The sequence below is a fragment of the Pongo pygmaeus genome, chromosome 6, assembly GCF_028885625.2.
Source record: "Pongo pygmaeus isolate AG05252 chromosome 6, NHGRI_mPonPyg2-v2.0_pri, whole genome shotgun sequence".
NCBI classification, from domain to species: Eukaryota; Metazoa; Chordata; class Mammalia; order Primates; family Hominidae; genus Pongo; species Pongo pygmaeus.
The window spans coordinates 133,892,514-133,917,721 of record NC_072379.2 but is presented as its reverse complement, the minus strand read 5'-3'; the positions used below and the strand labels follow the sequence as shown (position 1 = coordinate 133,917,721).

The window sequence follows — 25,208 nt, the reverse complement described above, 5'->3', positions numbered from 1 at the left end:
CTTTTCCATACATGTTTGGTCAGTTGTCAACATAAGACCAATTTTCTATATTTTATTAGATAATTTAAAAATATGAAAATGCTCTTCTTCTTTAAAGAGTGAAACCAAGACTCAACCTAAAATATAGGTTTTACTGTGCCATAATCTTTATTATAATAGACATACCTCTCACTATCAATATTGTACATAAAAATAAGTGAGACAAAGACATTTTGCAGGAAGGAATTCCATTTATTGTGGATGCATTTTCACAATATATGTTTATTGGAGCGATCCATTATCAGTGAAAAATATCAAGTGTTTATAAAATTTTTAGGAATGGCAGATTCACAGAACGTGCTAGTCAGCTTGCAGTTTTAGCTCATAAAGATAACAGAGAATTATAGTCAAACCAGTAAACAAGGAATTTACTTTTCAAAAGATAAAATCCAAACTGAACAAAATTCTACCCTAAAACTTACTCCATCCAAATATTGGAATAAAAGTCAGCAGTGATACATTCTCTTCTGAACTTTAGATTTTCTAGAAAAATATGTAATAGTGATCAGGAGGAGCTCTTGTTCAAAAGTATAACAAAGCAATGTTACCTCACCATAGGCCTTAATTCAAACTTTGATCCATTTCACTCCAATGACGGGAGTCAATGCTACCTGGGACACTTGTATTTGTAAATTCTGATTTAGCTTATTGTAGACTTGTGCCTACTCTGTTATGAGGGTTTGACTTCTGCATTCTTCGTGGCTTTCCTTCCTTTGGCTTAGGTTTGCTAAAGCTAGAAGATTCAATTGCTCTTTACAGACTTATGAGGAAGATAGACTTTGTAACGCAGGCATCACTTCTCATGCCAGCCCTGCCCTGGTTAGCTCTTCTGGAGGAATACTGCAGATAGGAAAATAGTTATTTGGGAGGCTCCCTCAGTGTGGCAGGAATTGAGACTAACACAATTTTGGTTAAGTCCACTGAGGTATGAGTTTATATAACTCCACTGTATGTATCTAGCTATACCACAACATTTTGCCAAGACACTGGAGGACTCTTTCATTATCTACTGTGAAGAATAAAGACTTAGAGGCTATATAATAAGATCTGGATTGTGTGTGTAAAAATTATGAGTTAAAAAAGACTTGGGGAAGAAAGTAAAACTAGTAGAAGTTACATATAATTTTGAAATTTCACCACATTGTCAACTTACTACAAGTACCAATGACAAAGGTAGAAAAGTTTAAAGAAATGCTTCAGAGTATATAAAGATCAAAGTACTGTCATGACTCCTCAATACTGGATTTTGCTCACTTTACTTCTCTGCTTCCAGACATTTAGCCAAAGGTAGTCTTTGTTGAGACTCATACATGGAATTTCTATCTGTACAATATTGGCACTAAATTTCTTGTCTTTCAATTTTAGAAAAGGAAGAGACCTTATGACCTATTGTGAACTTCATTGTTTCTAATAAGTAGGCTTTGAGCTTGGTCGAGATGATAGCATTAATAAAATTCACACTGGACTTCAAGAATGCATTTAATTATAAACTAAATACTATGCCTTTTAGAAAATTTCAACTCCTTGTGACACTTCTAATCTCTCTTCTTTTCAATACTTTCTTCTTATAGGTCATCAGGCACTGAAAACATATTGATACCTATCTGCCATGTTTCTATTGGCAAATATGAAATATTAATATAATGTGATTTTTTAATTTTTCAAAAGCTGTGATATTGGCTAGTTACAATGACATACTACTAAATATAATAGTCTAGCACATAAAAAAGCATTCTACCATTAGTGTGTTTGTATATGTGTATGCACATACATACATAATTGAGTTATCTAAAATGTGGTTCAGGCTACTATCACTACTAAAGAAATCCACAAAACAACCAACCTAAAAAATCAGTACCACTGTCAGCTAACATAATAATGTAATTTAGATATGAATGAATCATCAGCATGAAAAAAAGTAATACCTTAACAGTACATTTCTTTTTTTTTTTTAAAGACAACCATTATTGCAGTATTTCAAATCCGAAATGGGTTACTTTCAAAAAGTGTTACAATTGCCTACAAAGATAATTTCTTCCATGCTTTATTATAAAGTGCAGAAACAACATGACTTCTGTATTTAAAAAAACAAAAACTATGGTTCATTTTTCTAGATACTGCACACATTCCGCAGGCAATTTTAAACTTGGATCTTCTGTTGACTTCAGATGTGGTTGGTATCACTGCTCAGATACAGAGTTATGATGATCAGTAGAAAAGTCTCTATTTCACAGCATGGGTTTCTTTAGAAACAGGCTCCTGTGCAAAGGCAGTACTTTTACCATGAACATCTCTAGACTGTGATTATTAAATATAGTGATAATATACATGGGTTTATTGGGATATTGAAAAATAAAAGAAAATGAACCCAATTTAGTAAATCAACATAAATACAAAACAGAGCAAATTAGCCCTCTACCACTGAGCTCGTCCCGCGTCTTGAGCTTGGGTTCTTTCTGGAACTGTCTCAAACCTGCCAAGAGAAGAGAACTTGAAATTTGACAGCCTGTAGTGTGAAACTGACAGCCTGCAGTGTTTCAGGCAGATGGTTTTTATAGTCAGAAGAAAAAGGAATAATAGTATGGCAGGAATAAATATTTATGAAAGGGAGGATTATTATCGGCATTCCATTCAAATATGATGTTTTATTTTACTTTTTATTTTTTTGAGACGGAATCTTGCTCTGTCGCCCAGGCTGGAGTGCAGTGGTGTGATCTCAGCTCACTGCAACCTCTGCCTCCCAGATTCAAGCGATTCTCTCATCTCAGCCTCCTGAGTAGCTGGGGATTACAGGCATACACCACCACGCCCGGCTAATTTTTGTATTTTTGGTAGAGACGGGGTTTCCCCATATGTTGGCCAGGCTGATCTCAAACTCCTGACCTCCAGTGATCTGCCTGCCTCGGCCTCCCAAAGTGTTGGAATTATAGGTGTGAGCCACTGCGCCTGGCTGGATCTTATTTTATCCTTCCTTCTGCTGATTTTTTTCACTTCCCTCTTCCTGTCTTTCTCCTTCATGTCCTCTTTTCCTGTCTTAACTTTTGGCCTTGCTCATAGCATTTAGAGTCAAGTAAGTTGCTTTGTTTTTTTTCATTTTTAAGCTCCACCGTAAGAGCCAAAAATCTACAGTGTGTATTCCAGAACAGGCACATGCGACTGAATAGCTCAGTGAGGGCCACATCAATGTATGATGGTGAAGGAAGATGTTTATCTTTAGTTTTCTCCCATTTTTAATCTAGCAATCTCTATTTTCTCCCTCCTATTCTTAGTACACCTCTATCCCATGAGACTTATCTGATCTATAGTCCTATTCTTATACTATTCTTTCCCCCTCAGCTAGTTGCTAAAAATTTTTGCCAAGCTATTAAGAAATCTTAAAGTGTTGTGAATTCCAATTTTCAAGGGTGTTCATTGTATTCATTTCTAAGGAATGACTGAGTAACAAGAAATGAGTTTGACAGTTTGGAGCAAAAGAGGTACCTAATCTGCTACCTCATAAACTCAGTTCTGGGTCTGGTGGTTATACTGTTACTACTGTAGAAAGAGGTTAGTGGCATGTGAAAACTCACACTGTTACCCTCCTACCTTGTACTGCCCTGATGCTACATAACTCCAGGGAGTACCATTCATGTTTGTATGTCAGTGGAGTTCTCTGAGTCTGACCATTCCACATCATCTTTGCTCCACTTTCCAGAGCTCTGGCTAGGAGGAATGTTATCCAGAGAGACTCCATTATACTGGTGATGATGGTCTATGGCCAGCTGACATCTCCTTTTCAGACAAGAACCTATATAAACACTGGGACTGCCATTCTGAGAGGTCAGATACCTCTCAGAGGTCTGAGAGGAGAGCCTTCTGCTGTCAACGTTCCTCCCACGGTGGTGTATAGAGAACGTCTTCCTAAAAACCATTCCATAGGTTTGGGCTATTTACATTGCATGGCTGACAAACCTGCTATGCGCTAATAGCATAGGCTAGAGAGGTCATAAAAGCTTAGGTCGACAAGCTCATTCTTTGTTTAAAAAATAACAAAGAAAGTTGTTTTCTCCTCTGCCACCAAGAGAAAATTATGCAAGGAATTGAACAACTATACATTTTCTCCTGAATATGCATCCTAAAAGAAAGTACCATGTATAATGGTTAAAAATGCAGGCTCAGATCAGACTGCTGGAGTATCAGTGCAGGCTATGCTACTTATTCACTGTGTGACTTTGGGAAAGTTACTTCATCTCTCAGTGCCTCATTTTTCTCAGCTGCAAAATGAGAATGATACACTACTTACCTCACATGGTGACTGGAGGATCAAATGAAATAATGGAGGGTAAGAAGGTAGAATAGTGTCTGGTATATAGTGGGGTGCTCACTTGTAGTGCTAGTAGTTTGCAATGTGATAATTACCAGCAGGTACTTTTCATATGTTTAGCAATGACTTAGAAAGGCTAGTGGATTTTAATGGAATAAAAGCGCAATACGTAGCTAATAGTGAAGGTGGGGTAATATGTTTAGGTACCTGCACCAGAACTAAGAGCATGTAGAAAGTAGGAAAGGGAAGGTAATTCTCTCACTGCAGTGAATTGTAGCGATTCTCTAGTTGCCTTTGATGTGCTCTCTAGTCCTGAGTTTGCTTACGAAGTGCTTCTGTTTAAATCAACCCATAAGCAGCCTGTTCTAACCTTGCTTATTGTTGGTCTCCAGTTTCTCCCTTTTTAATTTTCTTTTTATTGAAGGAGAAGACTAGGTCTATTACTTGAAATGGGGAAAGGCTACAGTTGGGAGTTGAATGAGCTCCTTGTACCACAAAGGGTCCCATTTGCAGTCTAAGCATCACTTAGATGTTCTTCAGAGCCTCCTTTCTGAAGAATGACCATATCTTTTGACCAGAAGACTAAAAGTAAGAGGAACCCAATCATTCTTAGTCATTCATTTTCATAGGGTGGTAAATGGTTGCCTTACTTTTGAATATTATTTTAATTTTTTTGCCATAGCAACCCTGAGTCTTAGGCTGCTGGCAGTGGCAATATAATCTAAAATGGTTCCAGAAAGCAGTTTTGGAAACACTCAGGGAGACAGATGTTTTCCCCAAGTGATTTTTAAATGACTGTGGCACCAAGCTGGGACCTTGTAAGGAAACGTAGACCATGGTATCCCATACGGCCTTCTGCTGCCAGCGTTCCTACCACCGCAGTCTGTGGTGTATTGAGAATGTCTTAGTGAGAACCATTCCATGGATTTGGGCTGTTTATGTTGTATGACTGACAAACTTGCAATGCACTTTTCCTTTCACTGTGTTATGTACTGGTCTTTTAGACACTGATGGGTGTGCAGGCAAAGATCTATAGGTCAGTGATATTTCTCATCTGACTCCAAGACATTATACTACACCATATATCAGGAAAACAAACCTCTGAAATACTAGTCTTCCCAATAGATTACCTTAGTGGGGGAAGTGACCTTATCCACAGACTGTTTTTCCCAGAGGTTCCGCTTGCTGGATACGTCTCCTGGTCTCAAGTCCTAATAAAAAGAAAGCAGAAAAACATTGATAGGTGGCCATTTACATTTTCTAGCCAGCTCTAAATAAATGGCCACATCTATTGTTTATTTGAATCAATTTGTTGTTTAATACACTTTACCCCAGTGATCTGAAATGGAATTGAAAGGACCATCAGCTGTTGTTTGATGTTTTTTTTTTTAAATTTTTTTTGAGACAGAGTCTCACTCTGTAGCCCAGGCTGGAGTGTAGTGGCGTGATCTTGGCTCACTGCAACCTCCATCTACTAGGTTCAAGTGATTCTCCTGCCTCAGCCTCTCGAGTAGCTGGGATTACAGGCGTGTGCCACCATGCCTGGCTAATATTTTTGTATTTTTAGTAGAGATGGGGTTAGCTGTCATTTGATTTTATATAGACAGTGACATGTCTTAGGATATGAGAATGGGCTGGAACTATAGCCTCTGGGTCCTTGCCCTTTCCTAAGGACTTACTGTTTATTGATCAGTAAAAGTGAAACAGGAGCATGTTTAAAATAATGTAGCCTCATTTTAAATTTCTGCACTCTTACAAGTCAATAGATCATGGGTTATTTAAAAATAATTAATTTGGGGTTTGATAAGCATTTCCTGCCTCACAGATGAACTCAATTTGTACTCACCTCTTTTCCCCCAGCCCTGACTACTTTAGTGCACACCAGCCTGACTGCCAACTGCCCACACAGCACTTCTCTGCCTAGGGACTTTCTCTGGGTACAGATGCCTGTTTTGCCTGCCCAGGAGGCAGGCTGGAAAGTTCAGAGAGTTATTATAACATCCCCAGGAGCAGTCCTCAATGGCTGACTGGTGAATGTTGGTGCAATATTATTTTCAGGCTCACTCTCGCCTCAGCTTGGGTAACCTCTGAAGTATGTGTTCTTTGGTGGCTTCCAGGATTTCCTCCATGGGATGAAGGTTTAACAGTCCATGTGGGGACTTGCTTAATAACACCTTCTGTGCGGGCTGCCTTCTTCTCCCAACCTCAGCCCCTGTAGGGTTTTCTTCACCTCCATGTAAACAACTTGCTCTGGAATCACTATCTTGGGATCCATTGCCGGGCAGCCCAAACAAAGTCACTTTTCTTTCTTCTTTTTCTTTTTTGAGACAGAGTCTTGCTGTGTCGCCCAGGCTGGAGTGCAGTGGTGCAATCTCGGCTCACTGCAACCTCCGACTCCCAGGTTCAAGTGATTCTCCTGCCTCAGCCTCCTGAGTAGCTGAGATTACAGGCACAAGCCACCATGCTCAGCTAATTTTTGTATTTTTAGTAGAGATGGAGTTTCACCATGTTAGCCAGGATGGTCTTGATCTCCTGACCTCATGATCTGCCCTCCTCAGCCTCTCAAAGTGCTGGGATTACAGGCATGAGCCACCACGCCCAGCCACAGAGTCCCTTTTCTAGCAGCACTTTCCTCACCCTAAAATCATTTTGTGTCTCCCAAGGGGCAAGTGGGTAATTCAGAAGTGGATCAGTAGAACCTAGCAAATATAAACATTCATCACAAATTGAACCCATGCGAGAAGTTGACAGTTGATGACATATGTAAGAACATGTGGAAATCTTGGGATGGAAACACTAAAATATGATCGATAACAGTTATATAGCTTAGAGTCTTTATTTACTACCTCATAATTAATTTCATTTGGATAAAGATCCAAATTTCTGTTTCAATTTACTTTTCCTCCAGCATTTGCTTATATTAGTACTTGGCAAAAGGTAGTTTGTAGAAAATAAATGTGTTTTACTGAAATAGTAATGCTTATCTTGGCAAACCCTTTTCTCAGGAGGAAGGCAAAGCTAACAGCAATTGCATTTACCCGTGGACACTGATCTAAATGGACATATTTCTGATAGATAGTATTGAGATTGTAAGACTGAAAATGCACAGTTAAATGATACCTGTGAAGCATTTCAGATTTGCCTAAACTTTACTGAGTTTCTGGATTTCCTCTGTGGCATGAATTCCTGATATTCTATTAGAGAGTTACACCTATTTAACTTGGAGCCATTAAGCAACAAATCAGATTATTTTTGTAGAATTCCACTACATTTGCCAGCGTATGTGGAAGCTGCCAAACTGTCTGGAAGACTGTTTTAAAATTTTGGAAACTATAATTAGGAACATGCTGAGGGAAGCTCTGGAAAGCAGCTATTATCGCTTTGTTTATTTGATTCATATGAGACAAATATTTTTCCTTCTCATGCATGTTCTTCTACCTAAGAGAATGGATTGCACTTCCCATAAATCCTGCCGATGAATCTTTCAAGATCACTTAAAGAGTTTAAAGAGTCCTTTTAAGAAAATATTAACATCTGAGTTATAAGTTGGCATTTTAATCAAAGGGGAAATATAAAGGAATTACCTGACCAGACTACATTTTAGAGAAAGACCCACTCCGGAAGAAGAGGGAGAAATGAAGGCAGGAGAAGCAGGTTTCCAATCAACCAGAGACCAAAGAGTGAGGAACAGAAGGTCAGCTGAGAAAGACATTGTTGGTTTTTTTTTTTAAACAAAAAGAAAGACAAATTAGCTTTTTAATTGCTGCATAACATGTAGTTTAGACACAAAGAATAGACAAACCAGCTCAAACAGACATACTCAGAATTGAATTGCAGTTACAAAGTTACACTGAAATCCTATAAATTCTACCCACAAATAGCAAGGGACATCCCAGTAGCAGTCTGGTGTATTTACAACATTGATTTCATAGAACTTTCTTCCATCTGGTTCTCATTCAGGAAGCCACACTAGTCTACAAAATCTAATGGGAAGAAGGATCTCACTAAAATCTATACTAACTGCCATGTTCTTCTTTCCTTTTCTTCACCCTCTAGGGGGTGATCTAGCAAGTCACATACTAATTAGTAGGTAAAGCAGGCAATGATCTTGTAATTTCTCTGCAATACCTTTTTTTTTTTTTTTTTTAGGAGGCTGTCAATAGCCCCAGAACATGGTGTATGTTTTGTTTTGTTTTGTTTTTGCTGTGGAAACCTGGATACAGTTATACCTATCATAATAATAACTGAATTTTATCTTTTTAACCTCATTAGGATGTCATATAGATGATGGTAAACTTTTAAGTTTACAAGTTAAAGTGCTGATAAAAGAATAGGGGCCAAGTTCTGGATCAAATTTTTGAGTATAATCTGCTACAAAAATGAAAGATTGCAAATATCATAAACGTGCAAAAATTAACATCTCCTCCAAATATTTCATACTTATCGAAGAGCGAAACATAGATCTTTCTCTCCTTACTTACTATCTTGAGAGTTACTCAGTAGATCCATTGACTGCCTTGTTTTTTTATATGTATATTTTGGGGGAGAGGGTCCTTAAATTTCATTAGGTTTTAAAGGGGTTCATAATTCAAAAAGGGTTAATAATCACTGGTCTGGAACCACAAAACTTATATACACTGCCATGGCTTTGTTTGTTTTGTATTTGAAAATAATTTCTACTCCTTATGTTACCAGAGATGCTTGGAAAATTTGAGGCGCTAAAGAACACATAACTTTTGGGTCCAGTCTCTTGCCTCAACTGTGTCCTTTTATAAACCCCCATTCTTGTACCTATTGAGAGGGGGAGGAAAAGTTGCTTTTTTCAATGTATAAAGACTTTCCAATTGTAAATTGGGTTGATATTAGTTTATACCTCCTGTGAGCCTTTATGCAAAGAATCTCGGGGTGTAGATTAATTAAATGGTTCAAGGAGTTGTGCCCAAGAAGGATTTGTGAACATTTCCATTTCTTCCTTTTTAAATTGGAAAGTGACAAAATTTAATGACTTTGGAGATTATATATGGAGCCAACGAATGCAATTAAATGGCATGGAGCCAATGGATGCAATTAAATGCACAGAGGCCTAGGATTGGAAAGTTTTTCTTCTTCCTCCAGAATGTAGGATTATGACAGTGGACTCTCAGCTCCCTTGGGCACCAACAAAGCTATAAAAGCAAACTTAACAGGGAAAGCTCAGCAATATACAGGGGGAGCTTGATACGTTTTCTTATTATAATGACAAATGCAAGCAATTGTCGTATATATTCAACGAAAAGGTGAAAAGAAACGTACTGTTTAGTAAGATAGCTGCACTTAATAAATTAAGAAAATTTTAGATTCTCAAAAACATCATTCATAACCAGTTTTTCTAGTTTCCAGTTTTATGACTTTCCTCAGGAGGTGTTGACAACACAATTAGACCAATTATTTCAACAACTACCCAATAACTGCATTTTTGTGCCAAGTTATAAAAATTAGGCAAATTGGAACATATGGGTTCCCAATAGGCAACATACATATTCTTTTGGGAATAAGTTTAGGGGTGCTCTTGACAAAGAAGTAGCCAAAATGATTTGACCTTTCATTTTCAAATTTCTATCCAGAATTTATAGAATAGAAGCTAAACAAATAGACGCGTAAAGGATCTAAATTTGAACTGCCTCAATATTCTAGCTGATTCCTCCTCTCAGTTAGGGTGTGGAGGTGATTATTTGGTTCCATTTTACCCTCTGAGTAACTGAGATGCAGCTTCTTAGAACTGTTGTAAGTCTGAACACTTTCCTGTTTGTTATTCATCAGGGAAAGCAAAGAACAGGAGCACTGCCATTCCTAGGTAAACAGACCAACTGCTTATTTTCTTCTGCTGGTAAAAGCTGGGAGATCAAAGAAACTCAGAAAAACCTGAAGGTACTTACAGAAGGTTTGGGAGCAGGTGACTTGTTTCCATCTGGGGTTTTAGTTAGCCATTCATTGATGCGGCTAGAAACCCCTACCTTCAAGCCAGCAGTTTCCTACAAAGGGGCAATCATCCAAAATATTAAAGAATGAAGTAAACTTTACCTGGGAAGGAATTTTCAAAGCAAATTCAAAATATCATTAAGTATGATTTCACATAACCATAAACCTTAACACTTGATATTTACAGAATATGTTATCTGGTTTTCTTTCCCTTGTAACTCACCCGACTCCAACTCCAAGGGTGGACATTTCAGCTCAGGCACTTTATTTGGAGTAAGATGGCCCGGGCTTAGTACCTCGTGCAACCTCATGAACACATTCTCTCTGAGCTTGCTTTTGTGGTCATTGCAAAACAAAGTACAAATTGCACCTTCTTCACTGCTTTTATTATTTACTAGTGTGATTCCTAAATCAAAATCGACATGCAAAAAAATATGCCCCTCTACACTTAAAAGACAAAAATCAGATGCTCACCTTATTTGGTGTGCCTGCTGCAGTGGGGGATGAAAACACATTCCCTTTCTCCCACATACTCTTGATGTTGCGTACGCCTTCAGCAGGAACAGGAAGATCCGAGGCTGCCGGCTTTGTAGGTTTTGCGCTTTTTGTTCCCTGAAATTTGTGAGTTATTTTTAGGATTGGTGCTGGGAAGTTTGTTCTCATAAAATTATAGTGAGTTTGTCTTCCTCAACATTATCATCTTAAAAATTCATTGTGTAAACACCTCCACCAAAAATGAGAGTGATAATTTCTGTTGTAAAACTGTATGCTGATGACATATGTCCCTCAAAATAAACCATCACAGCTAGATCAGAGAATCTTTCAAAAATGAAATATGCTTTTTGTTGGGACACAATTTATTGTGAAATTGATATTCTACTTTGTTTCTTCAACAGATACTTTTTTGTTTTTTTTTTGAGACACGGTCTTGCTCTGTCACCCAGGCTGGAGTGCGGTGGCACAATCAAGGCTCACTACAGCCACGACCACCAGGGCTCAAGTGGTCCTCCCACTTCAGGTTCCCAAGTAGCTGGAACCATAGGCCTCTCTCTATTTTGTAGAGAAAAAAATGAAAAAATTAGCCAGGCATAGTCCCTATGTTGCCCAGGCCAGTTTCGAATTCCTGGGCTCAAGGGATCCTCCTGCCTCGGCCTCCCGAAGTGCTGTGACTACAGGCATGAGTCACCACACCTGGCCTCAACAATACTTCTTAAATGCCTACTGTATGAAGGGCACTTTGCTAGGCTCTGGGGATACAATCGTGCTCAAAACAAGACAGTTAGGAGGCTGAGGCAGGAGAATCGCTTGAACCTGGAATGCAGAGGTTGCAGTGAGCCGAGATTGCACCACTGCACTCTAGCTTGGGCAAAAAGAGCTAAACTCCATCTCAAAAAATAAAAATAAAAAACAAAAAACAAACAAACAAAAAACAAGACAGTCAGCTGCAGTGGGCTTATATTTTAATAGAAAGGAAAGATAGCAACTAGTTATACAAGTATTTATTCCACATTGTGCTAAGTGCTATGAAAAATAATGATGTGCCATAAAGCATGGCACACAATTGGGGGGCAGTACTTAGTTTGGGGGTGCAAAGAAGGCTACTCTGAGGAAGTGACATTTAAACCCCAGATCTGACAGAAGACTTGAAAGAAGACTTAAATATATATATATTTAAATACCAGTAAACCCATTCGTTAAAAAAAAACATTTTCATTAAACAGTATTCAGGCTGAAAGTAGAAAATAATTTATTTAAAACTCTTCTAAAATTTATCTTTATTATTGTATTTCTTAGAACTTAGAATTTCAAAGTGTAATAAAGCATCATTAATATTCTAACACCATTGGGGGCCAGGTGTGGTGGCTCACATTCGGCATTGGGAGGCCAAGGCGGGTGGATCACTTGAGGTCAGGAGTTCGAGACCTGCCTGGCCAACAGGGTGAAACTCTGTCTCTACTAAAAATACAAAAATTAGCCAAGTGTGGTGGTGGGCTCCTGTAATCCCAGCTACGCAGGAGGTTGAGGCAGAATTGCCTGACCCCAGGAGGCAGACGTTGCAGTGAGCTGAGATTGCCACTGCACTCCAGCCTGGGCAACAGAGTGAGACTCCGTCTCAAAAAAAAAAAAAAAAAAAAAAAATTCTAACACTCCTGGGGCTATTGGACTTGATTATTGTCCTAAGTGTTTTTATGATCTTCTATGTTGTCAGAATCTATTTCTGTTCAGCAGGACCATAACGCTGAGGACAATTCTCACCTCAATTGCACTGGTATACTGCTCCAGTCTGCTGTCAATCTTGGAGACTACTGCTGCTTGATGGGTCGATTTGACACCACTGCTAAAAAAGTAAACACATACATATAAAAATATGAGAGAGAATCTTCTCGTACATATGCTAGCTGATTAGCTCAATTGAACCATCAACCATATTTACCTTTTCTGCACAGACTTATTCAAAAATTCTGCTCGCTCTTCTATCTAGGAATTGCAAAAGAAAATAAATCCAATTAATATTTCAAGCTTATAAACAGTGTTTCTCAGCCCAGGCCAATATCATCCCTGAATCTGTTAAACACACCAAAGAGCATATAAGGGTATTTGAGTTACTGTGCATAGCTCTGCTAGAAAGCAAAACTACATATAAGGTATTTGATAGTGAGACTTGGGGGAATGAAGGTAGGATTGATACAGAATAGAGAAAATGTGTTAAAATCGAGTTTTCAAGGCAAAATAAAAGACCAGACAGAAATGGAATAAAAATGCCTCTAAAACAATATAAATCAGTGGCAAAATAATTAAATTTTAAGACTAACATAATTGGCTGGGCGCTGAGGCTTACGCCTATAATCCTAGCACTTTGAGAGGCCGAGGCAGGCAAATCACTTGAGGTCAGGAGTTCAAGACCAGCCTGGCCAACATGGTGAAACCCTATCTCTACTAAAAAATACAAAAAGTAGCTGGGTGTGGTGGCATGTGCCTGTAGCCCCAGCTACTTGGAAGGCTGAGATGGGAGAATTGTTTGAACCTGGGAGGGAGACATTGCAGTGAGCCAAGATTGTGCCACTGTACTCTAGCCTGGGTGACAGAGTGAGCGAGCATCTGTCTCAAACAAACAAAACACAACAACAACAAACTTAAGTAATTTTTTCAAAAATACACACTGTTACCTCTTAGGATGTATTTACTAGACACATGCCATGCTATTTGAGTAACAAAATTTTCCCACAATGTTTTAACTATGTATTTGGTATGTAACAGGATTGAATAACTAGGAAATGTGAACTAGTCCCTTATTGCTTAACCTGATTTTCTAACTTGACAAGGGTCAATGATCAAGCCTATTATTGAATTTAATTAGCCTTGGAACGTAAAAGATGGGATGCAGGTAGAATGAGGATGGGGCACAGCTCATCTGTAATGGCTGAGGCTTCCCATGAAGCCCCTCTTAGCCCAAGTGTGAAATGAGGAAATAAGCCCAGAGAAACAGGGGTGGACAGAAAAAATCAGCAGTTAGTAGTCTTTGATGAATTCTTTTTTTTTTTTTTTAAAGCTAGGAACTTTTTGCTACAACTGAAGCTGCTAAATCAAACATTATATTTTACTGAAACTGTAACACTTAAATTTAGATGTTAGCAATAAGCAAATATTTGTTGAATCCATGCCACACCCAACTCCAGGCTAGAAATATCCTCTGCCACCCATCACCTATCAATACCATGAGCAAATACCTTCTTTGCTTATGACTGCATGTGCCAAAGCACATGCACGCTGAAAAGTTCCATTTTCTTCCCTGTTCAGGACAGCCAGGAAATCTACTGGATTTTAGTTGCCCTAGGCTAGTATGTTTGAGTGGCCCCTTGTCTCAGTGGGTCTCGGTTAATGTTAGAAATTACCATAGACTGGGTGGCTTAAAACAACAAACATTTCTCACAGTTTCAGAGACTGGGAAGTCTAAGATTAGGTTGCCAGCATGGTTGGGGTCTGGTGAGACCTCTCTTCACGGTTTGCAGATGGCCACCTTCCTGCTGTGTCCTCATATAGTGCAGAATAGAGAGGGAGCAAATAAGGTTCTGTGTCTCTTCTTACAAGGGCACTAATCCCATTAACGGGGCCTCCACCTTCATGACCTAACTGTCTTCCAAAGATCCCACCTCCTAATACCATCATATTGCAGATTAGGATTTCAACATATGAATTTTGAGGGGATACACACAATTCTCCAAGATGTGAGGGGTTCTTTCTGACCCAGACTGGTCTGGGATTCATGAGCAATTAATAAATACCATAGAGTTTTTTTTTTTGAAAACATGCTTCCTCTCTAATATCAGTTGAATAACACTTTTATAGATATTAGTAAGAGCATTTCATTCTTTCTGATGATTTCCTACAAAGACAAAAGCAGACTCTTACTTAAAAAACTTTATGCAAAAAAGTACTATAAGTAGTGCTGAGTTTATGGGAATATATAAAACACCTGTAAAGTAACTCTTATTTTTCTGATTTTAATTATAAACTTAGAAGTATATTTCTGTAGAAAAAATTCCCAGGTGAGTAAGGTGAAACAGTTTAGAACCATGCAATGCACTGGCACTTTTAATAAATATTACCCGTCCGTCCGTCCGTCCGTCCGTCCGTCCGTCCGTCCATCCATCCATCCATCCATCCATCCATCCATCCTATTTTTATCCCTGCCAGGCTGTCAGCCAAACAATTAGCCAATAAACAATATATTGAGTGCCTTCTATATAAAATTGAATACCAATAAATAAAATAGTGCTATTGATAAAATTGTGTCCCCCTAAAATGCATGTGTTGAGGCCCTAACCCCCAATGTGATTGTACTTGGAAATGGGGCCTCTAAGGAAGTAATTAAGGTTAAATGAGATCATAGCGATGGAACCCTGATCCTACAGGATTGTTATCCCTACAAGAAGAGACACTAGAGAGCTCCCTCGCTCTCTTTCCACCTTGTGAAGACACAGTAAGAAGGCAGCCATCTGCAAGACATGAAGAGGGCTCTCACCAGAAACTGAATCTGCTCGCACCTTGATCTCGGACTTCCAGCCTCCAGGACTGTGAAAAATACATTTCTATTGTTTAATCCATCCAGTCTATGGTATTTTGTTATGGCAACCTGAGCAAGCTAAGATAGACAAGGTCTTTTTCTTTTTTTTTTGAGACAGAGTCGCACTCTGTTGCCAGGATGGAGTGCAGTGGTGGAATCTCGGCTCACTGCAAGCTCCGCCTCCCAGGTTCAAGTGATTCTTCTGCCTCAGCCTCGAGTAGCTGGGACTACAGATGCGTGCCACCACGCCCAGCTAATTTTTGTATTTTTAGAAGAGACGGGGTTTCACCATGTTGGCCAGGATGGTCTCGATCTCTTGACTTCGTGATCCGCCCACCTTGGCCTCCCAAAGTGCTGGGATTACAGGCTTGAACCACTGTGCCCGACGGACAAGGTCTTATTCTTTAAGGAACACAGAATTTAGTAGAGAAGACTAGTAAAGTATATAAAATAAAATATTTAAAAATTAACAGTAGGTATAATATTAAAGAAAAAATGCTGTGTGTGTAAGAAGTAACTATCTGGGGGAGTTGGAGAAGGCTTTTCAGTAGTGTTGATATTTGAGCTGAGATTAGTAGTTTCTGGTTTACATGGTTTCAGAAACGAGTTTATGAAAGTGAGAAAGGAAGTGCATGGCTTAGCCAGGAAAGGGCATTTCTGGCAAAGCAAGCACATGTACAAAGATTTGGAGAGCCACAAGGCACGCAGCATGGTGAGACTGAAGGATAAAGAAAAATTCAGTGTCGTGGGATAGAGGCACCGCAGAAGGGGATAGCGGAGGTGAGAACTGTTCTTTGTCCCACCTGCAGCATCTTTATGACTCAGGGATCATTTTTCTAAACTTGGCCATGGCATTTATTCAAATCACCGAGATTCTCAGATTCCTACTCCTCCTTTTGCTTCTATCATAGCTAACATAGCTTGACTTCATCATTGCATTTCGCACATTTTGTCAGGATGCACTGTCCGTTTACTGATGCACTCCTGCTAGAAAATATCTAACTTAGTGACTCTAAACAATTTGTACTGAATTTGTATATTAAATGTTCTGTTTAAGGAGTTTAACGAGGGAAATTGGTTCTTCTGAAGACCAAGAGGTGGCAGTATTGTCTCGATAAAACTTGGAATAAAAGCACACTATTCGTTTTAGAAAATTGGTGCTCTCATTACTCCACACCCTGTCCCCAACCAATAAAGGCAATATAAATTAAAAAATCTTTGAATTTAATTTACTTAAAATCTATTCTTTATTACATATGAAAATCAGTCACTGCTAACATAATTTAATGATGAAAAATCAGGTACAGACTTTCCCAAACAAGGAATAGAAATCATGAGATATTTTTTAAAAATACACTAGTTAATAGTATTTTGATGTCAAATAGCAAATATTTTTCCTCCCATTGGTATTCTACAATGCTAACTTGTGACCACTTATAAAAGTTGCAGGGCCAAGGGTATCAATAGCTATCCCAATTACACTGTAGAATATGAAATTGAGCTTGAAAATCAGAGTCACAGCAAGTTCTTCAAGGCACATACATGGAGGGAAGCATAGACTGTCTACGCCTGAATATGTGACTCTCTTACATAGAAATTTAAAATATCCTAGACCTTTTTTGTACATCTCCTTTAATCAATTGCAGACAAATGCCTCTCCACCAGAGGGAGTAGATAAATGGCTTCCTGGGGGTACTAGATGAAACCGGAAGCCAGCATCTGGTTGTGGGAAAGACCAGAGAAATAAGTAAGTTGAGAAATTTGGTAGAGAAGAAATAATTAAAGAGGAGGGGAGGGTAGGTTGTAGTTTCTCCTGAAAAAAAAAAAAAAAAAAAAACCACGTAGAATTTGGAAGTCTAGATGACTACTATTTTCTTCATATTACCAAGACTGTTCAAGGAAGGCTTGGGTGGGATTTTAAAGAAGGTAGAAAGAGAAGCATGGTTTTCTTTTTCTTTTTCTTTTTTTTTTTTTTTTTTTGAGACGGAGTTTTGCTTTTGTTGCCCACGCTGGAGTGCAATGGCACGATCTCGGCTCACCGCAACCTCTGCCTCCCAGGTTCAAGCAGTTCTTCTGCCTCAGCCTCTCTAGTAGCTGGGATTACAGGTATGCGCCACTGCGCCCAGCTAACCTCTACCTCCCAGGTTCAAGTGATTCTCCTGTCTCAGCCTCCTGAGTAGGGATTACAGGCACCTGCCACTTTGCCTGGCTAATTTTTGTATTTTTAGTAGAGATGAGGTTTCGTCATGTTGGCCAGGCTGGTTTCAAACTCCTGACCTCAGGTGATACACCTGCCTCGGCCTCCCAACGTGCTGGGATTACAGGTGTGAGCCACTGCACCTGGCCTTGAGAATGGTTTTCACATTGTTAAATGGCTAAAAAAAAATCCAAAAAAGAGTAATATTTCATGACATTAGAAAATCACAATAAAATTACATAAAATTCAAATTTCAGAGTTTATAAATAAAGCTTGCCTACTCCACAAAGCCTTTCTCTACTCATTTTGCTCTGCTTACTTTTGTAATTCTTGAATTGTTTCTTTGAGGCAGTCATTAGTGCCATCAGGGCAGCCACCTTGCTTTGTTCTTTCCCTCATAGGACATAGCATGCATTAAGTATTTCATAAATAATCAGATATTAAATGTATAATCCCTCTGTGGCTTAGTTTAAATTTTCCCTGAAGCAGACCTTGAGACAAGGGTTCAAGTACAAATAATTTATTTGGGAGGTATCAGAAATATGACTGGGACCCAGACCATCATAAAGACTAAGTGAGCTGGGCACAGTGGCTCATGCGTGTAATCCCAGCACTTTGGGAGACCAAGGTGGGCGGATCATGAGGTCAAGAGTTCGAGACCAGCCTGGCCAATATGGTGAAACCCCATCTCTACTAAAAATACAAAAATTAGCCAGGCATGGTGGCGTGCGCCTGTAGTCCCAGCTACTCGAGAGGCTGAGGCAGAAGAATCGCTTGAACCTGGGAGGCGGAAGTTGCAGTGAGCCAAGATCGTGCCACTGCACTCCAGCCTGGGCAACAGAGCTAGACTCCATCTCAAAAAAAAAAAAAAAAAAAAGACTAAGTGAAGTTATTTGGGAATTAAAAAATTCTGATTTTCATGTGGAACAAGTAATAACTGTAAAATGTAAGCAGCTTTTGGTCATTTTGGTGTGCCACTTGATATAACCGTACACATATGTACATAATTAACCATCCAGACCTTGCTATGATTCTTTTTTTTCTTTTTTTAGAGATAGGGTCTCATTCTGTCACACAGGCTGGAGTGCAGTGGCACGATCTCTGCCTCCCAAGTTCAAGTGGTTCTCCTGCCTCAGCCTCCCAAATACCTGGGATTACAGGTGTGCGCCATCATGCCTGGCTAATTTTTGTATTTTTAGTAGAGATGAGGTTTCACTAGATTGGCCAGGAAGGTCTAGAACTCCTGACCTCAGGTGATCCACCCACCTCGGCCTCCCAAAATGCTGGGATCACGGGTGTGAGCCACTGTGCCCGGCCAGACCTGGGTATAATTCTCTCATGGCTTTGTCCATTGTTGATGCCTTATAACCTAGCTAGGTTGATGGAAAATGAAATGTTAAAAGTCCCAATCTCCGAAGATTCATTCCTTTATTCATCATTTAAGAAATTTTTATTAAGTATCTTCAATATGATGTAAGGCACTGTGCTAGATGCTCAACGATGTTAATCCTCAAAGAAACTGCCACTGGCAATAATGGTGGACTGATTATAAATCAAGGATGCTACTTTCTTGAGTCCACTGTGTTTTCCCTACATCTCAACTATTCTATCATCTCCCTGATTCAGCTGATTCCTGCTCCTTCTCTGTTCTCTTGGCAGCACTCTGTTTTACATCAAATAGGAGCTGTGCTCCATGAAGGCTGTCATAGGACCAAAGCCATCCTGGAAAAGGACCCTTTCCAAGTCACATTTCACCTCCTCCCATAATAACTGCTTTAAAATTTGCACCTGTACCATTTCCAGCTGGCTTTTAATCATGACAAAGAAAAAATGGACAGCTAGCATGAAAAGCAGCTTAAACTTTTAAAATATACTTTCCCATTTTATAAATTTTAAATGTCTCTATTCTCAATTGCTCAAAGGAATGAGGCACATGGATAATGTGGATCAGTGAAATTGAGAGATAATCACCGAATGTCATTTTGATGCCAAAGCATCTAATAAACAACAGATAAAAATTTCACTACTGTCTCTCCTTTCCATATGTTGTAAACAAAGAGAAGCTGTGAAACAGCTGAAAGGAGGTGCTGTGGTCCCACATTTATATGTTGAAACTGAATCCTTGATGTGTTGGTATTAAGAAGCGAGACCTTTGGGTGGTAACTAGGTAATGAGGGTGGGGCCCTTGTGAATGGGACTAGTGCCCTTATAAAAGAGGCCTAAGGGACTAGTCCCCTTATAAAAGAGACCTAGGGGAGCCTGTTTTCTCCCTTTCTCCTTTCACCATGTGAGGACACGGAGAAGGTGCCATCTATGAGGAATAGGCCCTCACTAGACACCACATCTGCTGGCACCTTGATCTTTGACTTCCCAGCCTCCAGAACTGTGAGTGATGAATTTTGAGATGGAGTCTTGCTGTGTTGCCCAGGCTGGAGTGGAGTGGCATGATCTCAGCTCACTGCAACCTCCGCCTCCTGGGTTCAAGTGATTCTCCTGCCTAAGCCTCCCAAGTAGCTGGGATTATTACAGGTGTGTGCCACCATGTCCGGCTAATTTTTGTATTTTTGGTAGAGATGGGGTTTCACCACGTTGGCCAGGCTGGTCTTGAACTCCTGACCTCAGGTGATATGCCCACATCAGCCTCCCAAAGTGCTGGGATTACAGGCATGAGCCACAGTGCCTGGCCCCAGTCTAAAGTATTTTGTTATAGCAGCCTGAACAGATTAACATGGAAGGATAGCTAAAAGATAAATAAAGCAAAGGCCCTGTATAATCAATAACCAAACAAGGGGCTAAAATCCAGTCTCTATCATATTCTAATAGAGGTTTTCTGGGGAAAAAAATACCTTGAGAGATGAACCTTTAGGAGTGAAACACTTGAATGGTTTCTTGTCATCTGACAAGCCATCTTCTGGCATCTTCTGGCGTTTCTCAGCAGCTTCTGCTCTTCGCCTTTCAATCTCTTCCTTTAGCCTCCTCTTCTCTTCCTAAGAGAGAAAGAACGAATAACGAGGCATCAGTACCAGCTTCACAGCCAAAGGGAAGAGTGCTGTAGGAGAGAGAGCACAGTTGGAGAGGCAGCAGACTCAGGCTGCAGGCTCGACACTCCCCTTCTAGGTGGTCACCAGAGGTTTAGCCTGAGAGCTGGAGTCGAGCTGCCTGCATTTGCATTCTGGTGCTGCTACTTTCCAACTGCCTGACCTTGGCCATGTTATTTATCTGCTCTGTGGCTCAGTTTCTTCATCTGTAAAATAGAGATAACAATAGTACTCATTTTATAGGGCTTTCGTGAGGACTCAGTGAGAAAGCACATGTAAAATGCTTACACCAAGCTGGTCCAACCCACAGCCCAGGGGCCACATCATGCCCAGGATGGCTTTGAATGTAGCCTAACACAAATTAGTAAACTTTCTTAAAACATTATGAGACCTTTTTGTGATTTTTTTTTTTTTTAGCTCATCAGTGATCATTAGTGTTAGTGTATTTTACATCTGGCCCAAGGCAATTCTTCTTCCAATGTGACCCAGGGAAGCCAAAAGATTGGACACCCCTGGCTTAGACTAACACTCATTATGGTGATTTCCCATAGGATGATACATAATCACCACCGTCCTATGGGTCATTAACGATGACCTCACACTTCTGTATATGTAAAAGGGATATGAATATTCCTTCTACCTACATCCTAGGAGAGTTGTGAAGACAAATTAATAACTTATGTGAAAAGCGATCTAAATCTGTGGTACTATATTTGCCAGATGGTACAAGAAGTGATTTTATGGTTCCTCTCCGCTTCAAGTGAATATATAATTTAGATGGTTTGACAAACCTGAAATGCTGTAGACATTGCACCATAGTGGTGCAATTGCAAATGTTTAGAGACTGTTTCATTAACCCCTCTTTGTCTTCATTCCTAGTCTAGAATACTCTGTCTTCTCTATCAGGGCTCTGATCAAGTTGCACAACTTGATTTTCTGAGAGATTTATGCAGTCTTTGGTAGTTCTTAAGCTGTGAGATCATTATCACTGCATGTTCTCAAGCAGAGACTAGACGTTCATCTGTCAGAGGATGTCATAGAAGGATCCTGTGTTTGGTAGTTTAGCCCAAATCATCTCCCAGGTCCAATCCAGTTCTAAGACTTCATGATTTCCCTTTAGCCTTTCCCGATACTCTCCTCCTCTGAATAATAATCATAATAACAATGATGGCAATAATGATATCTACTAATTTTTGAGTGCCTAGAATGTGCCAGGCACTGGGAGCACAATGATCTATTAAATTATTGGAAGAATCCTGCAAAGTAGATATTATTTCACAGATAAGGAAAAGAAGTCACAGAGCAGTCCAGATTTCCCAAGGCCCCAGCTTGTTAGTGACAGAGTTAGGATAGAAGACTGGGTGTGTTCTGAGATTGCACCACTGCATTCCTGCACTCCAGCCTGGGTGACAGAGTAAGACTACGTTTAAAAAAAAAAAAAAAAAAAAAGAAGCCTGGGTGTGTTTAACCCCAAAACTCTTTCATCCTGATTACTTCCCATACTTCCCAACCAAAGGTCATTGGCTCATTGAAAATTGGAGTTAAAAGAGACCTCAAAATAATGTATCCCAATTTTCCATACAGTTCAGGAAAATTTTGCATAGGATCCTTGTCAAAATGCCATTGAAAGTCTTTTTTTCTTTTCATATTTTGAACGATGGGAGATCGCTATCTCAAAAGCTCTAGGCTCTGAGTTGGAAGAGCGGGGTCTCCTTACTGATTCTACCATTTATTAGTCAAGAATCTTCAAATAAGTCATTCAAATTATTTGATTCCTGGTTTCTTTGCCCATAAAATGAGAACAACGTACCTCAGGATGAAGGGAAAGAATACACTTTGTAAACTGTAGTACGGTAAGTTGTAGTTGGTTAAACATTATTTCATATGCTGAGTCAAAATACTCCTCCTTGTAACTTTATCTGCTGTTTTTAGCTCTGTCTTAAAAGATGAAACAAATTCATCTGTTTATAATGATGGGGCTCCTCCTGCATGTCAGGCACGGTATGGGGTCCTGGGTATACAGTAATGAACAACGCAGATTCTGTCCCTGCCTGTTTACATTCTAATGTACTTACTTGCTCATTAAAAAACAAAAAAGATTTAAAAAAATCTTCTCTATAAAAACTCTCCAACTATTAGAAAACCATAACTTCATTCTGGTAACTAATTTGCAGACCTCTTATCCTTTTCAGCTTTCTAACTTTTCCTTTTTGAGAGGCAGTAAAGGGTTTTAAGGATGGGGCTCCTCCTGCATGTCAGGCAGACACAAGGGAGACCTCGGGAAAGTTACAAACAAAAAAAAAACAAAAAAACAAAACCTCTCTGTGCCTCAGTTTTCTCATCTGTAAAATGGGGATTAGTACCCACGTCAGCGAGTTCTTGGAAGCGGTGGACAAATTAACATGTCTACAAGTTATAGAACAGTACCTAGCACATGGTAAGTTTATTATTCTTAAAAAATATTTTTGAGAGCGCATGCTCAAAAGAGCAGCCGCATGGCACTAGGGAATTTTCCTGGGCAACATTCTCAGGGGCTAGCGCCCGCCTTACCTCCTCTCTGAGTTTTCGATCGGCTTCCTCCTGCTTCCTCCTCTGCTCTTCCTCCTCCAGGACCTTCCTTCTCTCCTCCCTCTTTTTCTTGAGTTCCTCCAGCTCCAAAGCCGCCTCCTGCTGCTTCTGTTTGAGCTTCTCGAACTCTTCGCTCTCGGTCTCCCCGCGACGACGACGAAGCTCCTCCAGCCTTTTGCCAGCTTCCACCTGGGGGGCGCCTTCAGCCTCCTTGGTGTCCACGCTGGCCCTCCCTCCAGGGCGGCTGTGGTTGGGGGGCAATGGAAAGGGGTTTACATGCTTTTGCCTGTAGTCTCCCTGGAGGAAGGGGAGGTCAGTCTGCGGCTTTTGCATCCCAGACCAAACACCCACTGCCTCTCATTAGCCCAAGGGGGTAGGCTGGGGAAGGGGTCTGCCCGGAATCACAGAGTCCGGGAGCCTCTGCTCTGCCACTTGTGCTTCGTTTCCTCAGCTGTAAAGTGGGACAAATATGCACTGTAAAATGGGATTGTAAAGTTGTGCAGCTGCTGTGGAAACAGTTGGAGGTTCCTCAAAAAATCAACAAGAGAACTACCACGTGATCCAGCAATCCCACTTCTGATACACATCTAAAAGAATGGAAAGCAAGGTCTTGAAGAGACATTTGTATACCCGTGTTCATAGCAGCATTATTTACAAGGAGCAAGAGATGGACGCAACCCAAGTGTCCATCATGGCACGAATGGATAAATAAAAGGTGGTCTAGCTATACTATGGAATATTATGCAGCCTTAAAAAGGAAGGAGAGGCCGGGTGCAGTGGCTCACGCCTGTAATCCTAGCACTTTGGGAGGCCGAGGCGGGCGGATTGCCTGAGCTCAGGAGTTTAAGACAGCCTGGGCAACACGGTGAAACCCTGTCTCTACTAAAATACAAAAAAAAAAAAAATTAGCCGGGCGTGGCGGCGTGTGCTTGTGGTCCCAGCTACTCGGGAGGCTGAGGCAGGAGAATTGCTTGAGCCTGGGAGGCAGAGGTTGCAGTGAGCCGAGATTGTGCCACTGCACTCCAGCCTGGGCAACAAAGTGAGACTCTGTCTCTAAGAAAAAAAGAAAAAAAAAAAAAAAGGAAGGAGATCTTGTTACCTGTTAACAACATGGATAAACCTTGAAGATACTATGCTAAGTGAAATAAGCCAATCACGGAAATCATACAAATATTGTGTGATTCCACTTGTATGAGGGATCTAAAGTAGTCAAATTCATAGAGACAGAAATACAGCTGTAGTTACCAGAGGCAGAGGGTGGGCGGTAGCAGGAAATAAAGAGTTGCTGTTTAATGGGTGTAGTCTTTCAGTCTTGCAAGATGAAAAGAGTTTTGGAGATCTGTTGCACAACAATGTGAATATGTCTCATACTACTTAACTGTACTTTTAAAAATGCTTAAGATGGTAAATTTTAGGTGATGTTTGTTTTTACCACAATTTTTAAGAAGATACATGCTACAACATGGAAAAATGGGTGAATACTATTTATTCTATTTACCTCAGTGGGTTGCATGGGATTATGTATTATATCAATATGACAGATATCATACTGATATACTATAATTTATATATTATCTACAGTATAGATATTAGTTGTTATTAGAAAGGAAGGCACGTAGTCCAAAAGGTTACTTGTGAATGAGTTCAAAAGTCTTGTAGTGGCCTTACTAGTCCTTTCCCATAAGTTACTGGTTAACTTGGGTCTGCCTGGAGTAACGGATCAGGAGGGAAGACAGAAAGGTTCAGGCACTGGGAATGGGAAAAAGTGGCTGTAACTAAGGGTAGGCATTGAAGTAAATCCATCTATCCACAACTTTGCCTTGAGCTTGACTCTAGCAGCTGATCTCTGGCAGATGAAATTACCCATTGCCTCTTGATTAAGAGCTAACACAGTGATTTATGTCTATTCTTACAGAGCTGCTCCAGGAAAGTCCTTAATGACTGCATTAACCTATGGCTTCAATTTGTGTATTTTCTATGCTCTTTGACCCCAATACAACCGGAATACTCCTTATACAGACTTAAAATTATGAAATTAGC

The 25,208-nt window shown here is 40.0% G+C and overlaps 1 protein-coding gene across 34 annotated transcripts in view; it reads right to left on the bottom strand.

The window, feature by feature from the left end:
• Positions 1 to 210: 210 nt before the first annotated feature.
• Positions 211 to 25,208, bottom strand: part of CALD1 (caldesmon 1) — a 229,233-nt gene continuing 204,235 nt past the window's right edge. For 13 of the 34 annotated variants that reach the window (XM_063667822.1, XM_063667842.1, XM_063667821.1 and 10 more), the window contains 7 exons: positions 23,151 to 23,412; positions 20,409 to 20,549; positions 12,735 to 12,778; positions 12,557 to 12,638; positions 10,775 to 10,912; positions 10,258 to 10,353; positions 211 to 5,553 (listed from right to left, as the gene is read on the bottom strand). In XM_063667822.1, the coding sequence (XP_063523892.1) occupies positions 5,452 to 5,553; positions 10,258 to 10,353; positions 10,775 to 10,912; positions 12,557 to 12,638; positions 12,735 to 12,778; positions 20,409 to 20,549; positions 23,151 to 23,412 (865 nt within the window). In that variant the 3' untranslated portion in view covers positions 211 to 5,451. The remainder of the gene's footprint in view (positions 5,554 to 10,257; positions 10,354 to 10,774; positions 10,913 to 12,556; positions 12,639 to 12,734; positions 12,779 to 20,408; positions 20,550 to 23,150; positions 23,413 to 25,208) is intronic. The other 21 variants (XM_063667845.1, XM_054494614.2, XM_054494609.2 and 18 more) reach the window with 3 other exon arrangements.